The sequence below is a fragment of the Phalangium opilio genome, unplaced genomic scaffold, assembly GCF_054372755.1.
Source record: "Phalangium opilio isolate 3A_F unplaced genomic scaffold, DU_Popi_V2 ptg000037l_1, whole genome shotgun sequence".
NCBI classification, from domain to species: domain Eukaryota; kingdom Metazoa; phylum Arthropoda; class Arachnida; order Opiliones; family Phalangiidae; genus Phalangium; species Phalangium opilio.
Genome location: NW_028324160.1, coordinates 1,377,417 through 1,388,434, shown reverse-complemented (window position 1 = coordinate 1,388,434; position 11,018 = coordinate 1,377,417). Strand labels below are relative to the sequence as shown.

The 11,018-nt window shown below is 36.4% G+C and overlaps 2 protein-coding genes across 2 annotated transcripts; both read left to right on the top strand.

Annotated features, from left to right (window-relative positions):
* The first annotated feature begins 319 nt into the window (after window positions 1–319).
* Window positions 320–8,015, top strand: LOC149682875 (uncharacterized). Its single transcript, XM_089871214.1, has 4 exons — window positions 320–707; window positions 5,382–6,077; window positions 7,240–7,445; window positions 7,503–8,015. The coding sequence occupies exons 2-4, from the start codon at window positions 5,977–5,979 to the stop codon at window positions 8,000–8,002; spliced, it is 807 nt and encodes a 268-aa protein (XP_089727340.1). The 5' UTR covers window positions 320–707; window positions 5,382–5,976; the 3' UTR covers window positions 8,003–8,015.
* Window positions 8,016–8,044: 29 nt separating this feature from the next.
* Window positions 8,045–8,611, top strand: LOC149682874 (G2/M phase-specific E3 ubiquitin-protein ligase-like). Its single transcript, XM_089871186.1, has one exon. The coding sequence runs from the start codon at window positions 8,045–8,047 to the stop codon at window positions 8,609–8,611; it is 567 nt and encodes a 188-aa protein (XP_089727312.1).
* Window positions 8,612–11,018: the final 2,407 nt, after the last annotated feature.

Here is an 11,018-nt window from a genome sequence, read left to right as displayed (position 1 = left end):
CCACTGCCTGTAGTTTTACTAACTTTGAATGTTAAACTATTGTTATTTTCTCATATTCAACATTTGCCCTTGATGGGGAAAAATGAAGAAGCGCGCATTTAGACTCTCGTTGAAAATAGCCTCTTCTATTGATGAGTATGATTTTACATGAAAATTTCACTGCTTCTAATCCCTCTCAAATATAAGATTTCTTGTTTGCCGTTTTTCACAGTATCAGATCTAGCGCCTACAGTTATTGTTCATTATTGGTGCCCTCGTACTCGGAAGTAGGACTGCATGGTTTTTTTTCCAAACTCGTAAGGGAGCGGGAAAGTTTCGCGTTTGGCAGACACTACAAAATATTTTTTAAACACATTAATTTTTAATCATGGCTGAGAGAACAATGATCAGATATCTCCTGAATCTTTTCGAGAAGCAATCAATGTTCTTAGAAGCCCTCAGTTATATAACTTACTCGCTGCAGCCGCGTCGCCAGAAAGCCTTGAAAACCCAAGAGGACCTATTTTAGAAACGTGTAACACGGTTCAGCCGAACAATCCTTTTCGACGAACTAATCAACAGTTAGTAAGGCCTTCATTAGCTTTCGTTCATACTGAGATTAGAACCATGTTTCGATCAACTGGAGCCCCTGCAGTACCGGAAGGAAGAAATTCTCTTCAAACGTCGTTTAATTTCATTGGATCACAAAGAAAAAGACCACATTCAAGGTAAAGTTCTGTCTTAAATAATAACGCTGTCTTATGGTAGAGCGATTTTACATCAAGAAATTATAACTTTGGGAATAGAAGGAGAGTAATGTTAGGGGCCGTTCATAAATTACGTCACGCGTCCACGGGGGAGGGGGATTTGGCTGAAGTGTGATGATTTGTGACTCAGGGGAGGGAGGGTGTATACGGAAACGTGACGTCACACCGAGTTTTGCCAAAGTTAAATGTACTATTTTTAAGGACGTGACCCTCTTAAAATAATAGCAACAGAAACACACAAGAAACCTTTGAAGGGCAAAGTTTTCCAATGGCTATTTCATTTTATCGCCCCAAAATTGTACATCAAAAAAGCGTACAGTTAATAAATAGTCTTTTTTTTTCAAAAAATTCCACATTTGATTAAATTCCACATTTGGTTTTCTTCAAAATATTTTGGCTAGTTGAATTTGAGGGGGGGGGGAAGATGTTTGTTATGTAATTTTAGGGGGCGGGTTCAGATACATGCGACGATGTGTGAAAAAGGGGGAGAGCGGGTAAAAAAAACGGTTTGGTCCCGATTCGCCGCTATTCATTTCGCCGCCGCGCCAATTCGCCTCCAAAAAAAGTCTCAGTTCGCCGCCAACTGGACAAGCGTCTTGTCGAGCTCAAGTTAAGATTTGAAAATTCAGATTTAACTTGGATTGAATATCTAAACGCGGCTAGTCATCTTGTAAAACATTAGTATTTTACCTTTGGTTTTACATTTATGTCAAAATGAAGTTTTTTAAGAATATGGTATATTAGAAAATCTCATCTTAATAAGTCGGCGAAATGAGTCCCGTTTGGCGGCGAAATGAAAAGCGGCGAATCGGAACTTCTTGGCGGCGAAATGAAAAGCGGCGAATCGGGACCGGACCAAAAAAACTGATTTTTTACGTGACTTAATTTGTGAACAGCCCCTTACCTTACTCAACTTTAATAAATGTAGCAGTACATGGCGAATTCATTTTGAAAAAGTTAAAATATATAAGCCTTTAAAACAAAATGATTTGCAACTGCGTCTTATGAGTCTAAAAAAAATTACATGAGGAATTTTCAACGTTGGCTTAAATTCGAAACAATTACGTTTAGATGGTTCATTCCGTAAAAAATAAATTAATTTAATAAAATATTAACTATTGTTTTGGGGGAACTTCTTCGTCAGTGAGTTGGTGGTTTTTGAGTGCACTCATTTAACCTTTTTGCGATGTCTCATTTAACGCCAGTCGCGCCGCCAGCAGTAGGCACGTGCCTACGTTGGAAAATTTTGGCCTACTTGAGGGGCCTTCAAATGAAATTTTATTTCTTACTTTAACAGCAATTACTTTATGTACTTTCATAGTTTATATTTCTATCTGTAAAAATCTAACACAACATCTCACACCTGTTTGACATATTCGCTATACTATGCTTTTGTAATGTACAAGAGAGCATTTTCAAAACCCGTTTTCTTTATATTCTAAAGAACAAGATCCCCCCTCTAAAGTGTTGACTGTTGACCCCCAGGTCTCTTGTGACCCCGTCTCTTGTATAGAAACTAGAAAGGACACGAGTTGGAAATTCCCCTCCCAACCTAAAAACGGTAGGCGGCATGCGTAAAGTGACCATACGTCCCGGTTTAGCCGGGACAGTCCCGGTTTGTTAAACTTTGTCCCGGTGTCCCCGAAGAATGCCTCGGGACACTAAAAAGTTCCGTTTTCTGGAAATTGTCCCAGTTTTGATTATCGCGCGGTATATGTAATTATGTATTCTGCTAAATATTTCTTCAAATCTGTGAACAATGTCAAGGTGACTTGTGTAGTTTTTCTAGTGACGAGTGAGTCTTCTTTTATTCAAAATGCCTAAACGCAAATGCGTATTTAACGACTACCTTCAAAAGAGTTAGTTAAGCGCCAAGTTTATCAAAATTTAGCTCTTTCATCGAGATCAAATTTATAGACAGCGAAATTGCGGAGCTCGCTTCGCTCGCTCTGAATTTTTAAACATAATATTTTCAATAGGCTTTGCTTTTCAAAGTAAAATCCGGTTAGTTTTTTTTGAGATTTTTCTACATAGTTTAAGCTAAAATAGGTTTACCTATGAGGATTTTTAGTACTATATTTCCTATAAAAACACACTTTCTTTTCAATAATATCATAATTCATATTTTCTATTAGGAATTAAAATTTTTGGCTGAGCTCCCTGGTGTTGCCTTGGGCCCCAGCCCCCCTTGAGAAAAACAATGATCGGCGCCCTTGCTTAAAATCATCACCAGACCTCCATAAACAAATCTGTGCTTCAGAAAAATGTAAGAAAGACAATATCAACCCTTAGAAAAATCTTAGTTGTGTTTACTTCAATCCGAATTTTAGTTTGTTTCTAGTGTTTCCAAGCCGTCCCGGTTTGGGGTAAAAAATAAATGGTCACTTTAGGCATGCGTCGCGGAGAGGAATAAAATTTTCCAACTGTAAACACACCACGATTACACTAGAGTAACTTTTTAGGTGCTTCACGGAAACGAAAGATAATCCCTGATAAGAGACTTCAAGACAGTGTAATTATTGACTAAATTTATAAGAAGGGTCGCAAGGACACGGTTGCCAAAAACTTCGTAGTCTTAATAATCTCACTAAAAAAGGAAATACTGAAATCTAATCGTTAAATCTATTATATTCCTCAAAATCCTGAAATACATTAAAAAATTATGCATGATAAATTTTCAAAACAAAAGGGAGGGTGGGGGCCTGTAGATCATGCTGTGCCTACGCGAGAAATAATCCTGGCGGCGCTACTGTTTAACGCAAGTCATTTAATCGTAAAAGAGGCCAAATGAAAGGAACAAGAAAAGCATTTATCAAATAAATGAATAAATTTTAACTTCTGCAGAGAGATTTTAAATTTATACATAGTTTTCTGTGATGTGTTGCCAGTCATTTGTGAGTTCAATTGAACCACAGCTAGTCTACAACAGAATTAAAGGCAGCAGTTTGGTTTGGTTTTCCTCAGACACTGGGAACTGGGATCATGCTGAAAAGCACTCACAAGGTACTGGCAACCCTGAAATGAAGTTAAGGCTGAGACAAAAGGGGAGAAAATTTATCAAGCCCGTTTAGTGGAAACAATGTGTTGATCAAATGAACCCTGTAACATGTGTATTTGTTTTAAGGAAATGTTGGAAATTCTTGAATGTTCTTGTTTAGCTGATCACGAAATTCAGTGTCTCGTAGTTTTGTTATGAAGCTCACAAAAGGGTGATCCAAATTAATTAATTTAATGAATTCGCCAAATACTGAAAAATTCCTTTTATTTAAAGGGACTACCAAGTAGTCAACGGGGGTTGGGCTTATTTTTAAAAAACATCACTGCGTGTTGTATGTAGGGGAAAAATTGGTTTGCGAATGCAAAAAGCACTGTGGTCGCGTCTTCCAAAACTGGTTTTTGCCCCCTGCATACCACGTGCAGTGGAGTAAGCAGTGTACCCGAACCACTAAATAAATCGGTAAAAATCGGGCGCTTTTCGATTTTTTTGTTTCATTGCTTGAGATAAAACGCGCCATTATTGGTTTCAGCAGGAATTAATAGAAAACAGCACTAGCCATAGAAGCTACCTCCGAATGATCCGAAACATAGTGGGTGTGCACTAAGCTCTGGCAGACACGTCATATAATTATAAAATAATAAACAACGCAAAGGCTTAGTGTGGACATCCCTTCGTTAGAAAAAGCAGTTATTATTATTATCCGAGGGGCAGTTCACTTGGTTCCAGGGTGCGTGTTTAATCAGCATTTAACGAATATAATAATTTAATCATGATTTAATCAATGCACAGAGAAAGGCAGGGATAATCCTTTTAATCCGATTTAATCATGCGGAGGGGCATATTTAATCATGGAAGTGACCTGCCCCTCGTTATTATCTACTATATATTTCCAAGTGTCTGTCTGTCTGTCTGCAGCTCTATAGGCGTCCACGCGCTTTGTCTTACGACGCTAAAAAATGGCTATTATTACGTAAAATCATCAGATCTACAAAAATTTAAATTTTTAACCCTCGACCCCCCCCTTACTCCCCCTCCCCCTTTTGATTTTCCTTAGCGATCGACTATTTTATATTATTTTTATTCGCGTAGACCCAATTCAAAAATATATCTCAGCTACGCCCAGCCGATGGGGGGGGGGAGACAAAAGAAGGAACTTGGGTTTTAAAGCCACGTAACTCCTCGCGTGTATCTAACGGAGAGGCACCCCGCTTGTTATATTATATTCCTAAGTGCTGTTTCCTATAAATTCCTAGTTTTAGTTCGTTCAATTCTTATGTTAATTTTTAAGTCATGTTGATACAAAAACCAAGGATGATGGGGGAGGATGCGAAGTCTGGGAAAAACGGGCGCGCTAACTATGGAACAGCTCAGAATCCGGTTAGACTAAATGGCCGGTTGTCAACGTCAGACCTTTTTCAGAATATTCCTCCCCATTTCCATGATATTTCGCTAATTCGAATCCTCCCCCATCGTCCTTGCAAAAACTGCTCCGGCCGTTATTTTATTTTTAAAGAGCAGTGGAATTTTTAAAATATTTTTTAATATGAACTGTTGCACAAGAAAAGCACAAGGTTTTCATCCTCCCTTTAAATAAATAATAAATATATACTCAGCTAATCTTTGTTTTATGTATGTAGGCCAAGACAACCCAAAGCACCCAAGGATCAGCATCCTGTTTTTTTAAGAACATAGTACTGCTCCCAGATAAAAGTTTTAAAAGCGTTCCAAGAGGTTCCATAAAAACATCTTTGGAAAATGATCGATTTGTTCTATCATAAGTTAATAATGCCTCTAAGTACACAAATACGGGTTAAAACTGGGCATCTTCTGCAGGCTTCTGTGACGTCAGAACTCGTATAGCGCTAAGATCCGAAGAGAGAATATTTTGAAATTACTGTCACGGTGCAGCCACCAAGCGGTCGAGACGAAAAAAAATCATCCAGTGGAATAAAGGAGATTTTTACGTTTCGTATAGGCAGGCACTGGGGGGGGGGAACGAATTTTACTTGAGCAACCCCAAATCCCTCTCTCTCTCGTGAGATAGAGGCGGTTTCAGTCCTGAAACATTCTAAAAGGGATAAAAGAAACGCTAGGCTAGGCGGTACAATTTTGTATTGAAGTTGAGGTGATAAATGATACGGAGAGAGTATAGGGTTTCATTAAAGGGAGCCAGACAAACACTATTGCCATAGAAGTGGAAGCGATTTGTGTACTTAGAGGCATAATTAACTTATGGTACTATACAATCAAGAGCTAAGGAAAGAATGGAGTGAAAATGTACTTCAAAATGAGATAATTGAGCGATTTGGAGACAAAATTACTAAAAACACGGAGTAAGTGTTAGCTTATCACATATACGATGGAGTATGAGTTTGTACCCACCCATGAGGGTTGGGCCCTTTTCATTTAACACAACAATTAATTTCGGGGATAATTTAAGCGACCTTCGCAATTTTGTCCTGCAGTATCCTTTTATCACAACTTTTCTTCAAGTAGACAATCAAAAGAGATGGAAAAAGCGCGTAACAGTCTAAGGGAAACCCACAATTTAAGAATCATACATTAAAGTTGTCCACAATTTATAAAGTTAATTTCTTCGGAGGTCCCACAATTTAAGGATCAGACCTTAGAGGAATCGCCAATGGTTTTTCGGAAAATTTATTTGATTTGTTACAAACACCATGAATATATAAGAAAAATTTCGTTAGTGAGTACTTGATGTTTCTCCCCTCGAAACTGTTGCTTGATTTTCAATAATCATGGCCAAAATGGAGGGTGAATAGTAAAATCAAGTGAATTCTTATCGATTCTTCTATTAATTATATGAGCTATTTGCATAGTTAATCATTACGGAAATATCTCCGAATGATTAGAAAAATCAAAGTAGATTCAGATTTCACTGTTAAATTAAACGCAGCTCCTACGACCAATCGTGTAACACCCCGCCTTCCAGCGAACAAAATATTCGTGGCACGCGCCATGTGGAGGGCAATGTGATAAACACAAACGGGAGTGTTTCACGATTTGTTGTAGTCGCTGCGTTTATTTAACCAGCGAAATCTGAATCTAATTTCATTATTAAAATCATTCGGAGATATTTACGTTATGGTTAACTACACAAATAGCTCATATAATTAATAGAAGAATCTATAAGAAATCACTTGATTTTCCTATTCACCCTCCATTTAAGGAATCCCAAAGTTAAAAAGCATAACTTAGGGCGATAGTCAATTTCAAGTCATACCTTAGTGGGATCCGCACTCCGATGTTTATAAATCGTTCTATATGGGGACCACTCAAAAAGTTTCAGGACATTTGAATAAGTATATACGAAGGTATTGCCCTAGAACAATAGTTTAATTAGTGTTTCGAAGAGCTGCACATTTTGAATTTTAACCTTTCTTTTGAGTTTTTCGGTGGTGTGTTTTAAACCATACATTAGAAACATGGAAAATGTTTTCAGTTGTTAATGACAACGCTATTTAATTTTTCTAGAATTCAGTTTTTGAAGGCTTCTGGGTGTTCCCTCGTCACACCAAAAATGTCTCCTGGTATTACTTTAACTGGTCATGTTGTACATCGAGTCTGGGGAAAAGGGATTCTTTATATACGACCCAAAAACGATTCCGATGAATCGGATACCGATTGCGAAGTAATTAGCGAAGACTCCACTGTTATGACTAATGTTGAGCTTCCAATTGGTAATTCATTAAAGATTTGTGAAAATAATGAAAAGTCTAATAAACTAACTCTTTTAGTTGATAACCACGTAACCAGAACCTGTAGAAGTAATGAATCAGAACCTGAATTTAGAAGCAACGAAGAAGCAACTATTTTAAGTTCGAGGGTGTCTGAAGTTACCACGAGTGCAATTAGCGGATTAGTAACTCCTTTGTCTTCGCGAATCGAAACGTTACCTACGAGATCCAATGATAATGCACAAATTGAATCTACTCCAAATAACGATGCCTTTTCTTTTTTTGAAACTGATGATAATACTGAATTTGCGAACTTAGATGAGGAAATTAATGAAATATCTGAAAAAGTTCCAACTACCTTACAAGAAATAATTTCTAAATTGTCTTCCAAACTAACTACTGGGAAGGTTAACGAAATTAATGTAATAAGAAAGGATGTAATGGATGGAGCGTTTCGTGCGTTCTCAAGGAAAAGTTTCGACCCTCGATCTAGGATGTACATTATATTCTCAGATGAGTTTGAACAGATAGAGGGAGGTCTAGATTTAGGAGGTCCATAAAGGGAGTTTTTTCGACTATTGATAAAACAAGTGATGAGCAGCATGGTTTTTGAAGGTCCAGTTGAAGCCCGAACCATTGCTATGCACAATCAAGCCATTATTGATAACAAGTATTACATGGCAGGTCTTACTATAGCACTTTCCATTGTTCACGGTGGCCCTGGCCCATGTTGCTTATCGCCTTTATTTTTCAAATGTCTGTACAAAGATCCTAACACCATTAGTGTCTCTCCACATAGCATTGTTGATAGACAGTGGCGAGATAGGGTTTTGAAACTTAGTAATTCAGAAAACCTTGTCGAAGTCGATGCAGCTGTTGAAAATCTAAGTGACATCTTACAACTTGGAGGAATAAATCCGTCCTTAATTCATCTTTCGCAAAAAGAGGATATAGTCAAACAAATAACAAACTACATTTTACTGGTTAGGAACGAGTCAAACCTGGCTAAGTTTAAAGATGGATTAGCAGTACTAGGTGTATTAGATAAGATTTGTCAGTTTCCGGAACTGTTTGCACCAATCATGATTTATGATGGAACAGTGGCACTAACTCGAAGCAAGATAAATTTGATTTTTAAAATTAATTCGTCAGAACCTGGTAGCAACTGATTTGAGGCAGAAACTGTTGCTCTGGCATTTTGGAGAGATTTACTAATAGATTTAGAAGAAGGTGATGCTAAAATTGGACTAGAAGAAATATTAATATTTGCAACTGGGGCTGATAAAGAGCCTCCTATGGGATTTTCCCCTCAACCAATAATTGGATTCTTGCACGAAAACGTTCCTGGTACTGACAAAAGTAGCATGTTTCCCGCATCAAACACTTGTGCGCTTACATTGTACCTCCCTGTAGTCAACACAACTTATTCTGAATTTAAAAAAAATATGATAGATGGAGTAATTCTGGGTAACACGAATTTTGGCCGGCCATAGTTCTGTTAATGGGAGGGTGAGGATGTAAAGAAAGTGAATTTTAATCTATTCTTCTACTAATTATAAGACCTATCCGCGTAGTTAATCATTCGTGATATATCTCCAAATGTTTTTAAAAATCCAAATAGATTCAGATTCCAGTGATAAATTAATCGTAGAATATCCGACCAATCACGTAACGAACTGCCTTCCAGCGAACAAATTAATCGTGGCACGTGCTATGGAGAGTGCAATTATGGCGCCACATAGAGCTTGCCACTAGTATTTTGTTTGCTGGAAGGCAGGCCGTTACGCGATAGGTCGGAGATTAATTCTTCGATTAATTTGTCAATAAAATCTGAATATATTTTGATTTTTAAAAACATTCAAAGATATTTCCCGAATGATTAACTATGCAGACAGGTCTTATATTTAGTAACCATCCGGGCACACTGGTTATGAAACAGCTAGTGAGCTATTTTTAAAGCTGTACGCCATGTTTTTTATGAAACACTGTAACCATTTTTAAATATGTTTATGAAACACTGTAACCATTTTTAAATATGTTTATGAAACACTGTAACCATTTTTAAATATGTTTATGAAACACTGTAACCATTTTTAAATATGTTTATGAAACACTGTAACCATTTTTAAATATGTTTATGAAACACTGTAACCATTTTTAAATATGTTTATGAAACAAAAAAAAAACCATTTATATAAAAGTTCGGTTTACTGTTAATGAGTATATCCAACCTATTGCGTTTCTGAGTAAGTTAACACTTGACTTTCTTAGAACGGATTGCTTCACTGAAAATAAAAGCGATCATTTGTATCAATTGGTGTGGCTCGAAGTGTAGGTTAATGTCATTTAAAGAATGCACCTCTCTAAAAATGCTTCACTTATAAAAACGATTACTTCAAACTAAATTTATATAAGCATTATTCTAATGTACTTCTATGAAAATGCTTTTATTAATCATTTAAATCATGCAATTAATAGTTAAACCTATGATTTGTAGTGTGGTTTAGTAATATTTAAAAAAAGCTTTGAAGCTTAGCCGAAATCAATTAAAACTGTGAATTTATCTTTTCAAATAAAGTTAAATTATAGTGTTATTTTCCAATTTCTACAAAGAATTTAACTTCAAATTCCGGCCTATTTAGAGTGGAATTGTAATGCATATACATACTGTTTTTTTAGGACTGCGCAACAAAACTACTTTTTATGCCATTAGTTTATGGGATAATAAAGATTAAATATGATGTTTTTCAAAATCACTGTTGTCTCGTTTCGTTGAATTATAGAATATGAAAAAATATTTTACTTATGTATCCATCAAAAAGAAACTAAATTATTTAGAGTTGCTAAAAAATATAATTAGATTTTCATTATTTGCAATTTTTAACTTTGACATTTAGGGTCTTCTCTTGGAAAGTTTAAAAAAAAATTATATAGAGATTTGGCGTCACAACACATGTGCATTGCTTTTGAAATATTATCAATAAATTTATCCGGTTATCCCAAGTGATAACTTGTAAAGGGATAATTTCAATCTCACGCGCTTCTATGAGTGCGAGATTGAAATGGTAGAAAAGAGATTTTAGTCTTGAAAACTAAAAAACACAAGGTTGGTCTCACGATTCTACTCCTGCTAATATAAATCCAGAGCAGAAAATATGAACATTAACGTTTTTAATTATCACGAGCGTGATAACTTAACACTGACTTAACACATGTCGTTCATATAATATCTAACGAAAAATGTCGCGCCATCATTTTTCCCCCGTTTTTCTAATTAGCACGAGCAGAATCCCGAGAGCAACGCCGCTATTTGTTCAAGGTTTGATGACAAATAAGACTTTTCGACTATCTCAATCTCGAACTCATTGAAGCACTATTGACGCGTAACTTTGACACTAACCCTTTAATCGCTCGCAATAACTCGATAAAAAGTTACAAAATGATCCCTAAGTCATTTATTGTTGAACAAATGACAAAACATTTAAGAAATGAGTGATTCCATGATTTTCATCATCAGAAAGTGGATCAATTGGGATATCAAAAGGGGGTTGATATTGATTCTCGGGTATAATTATA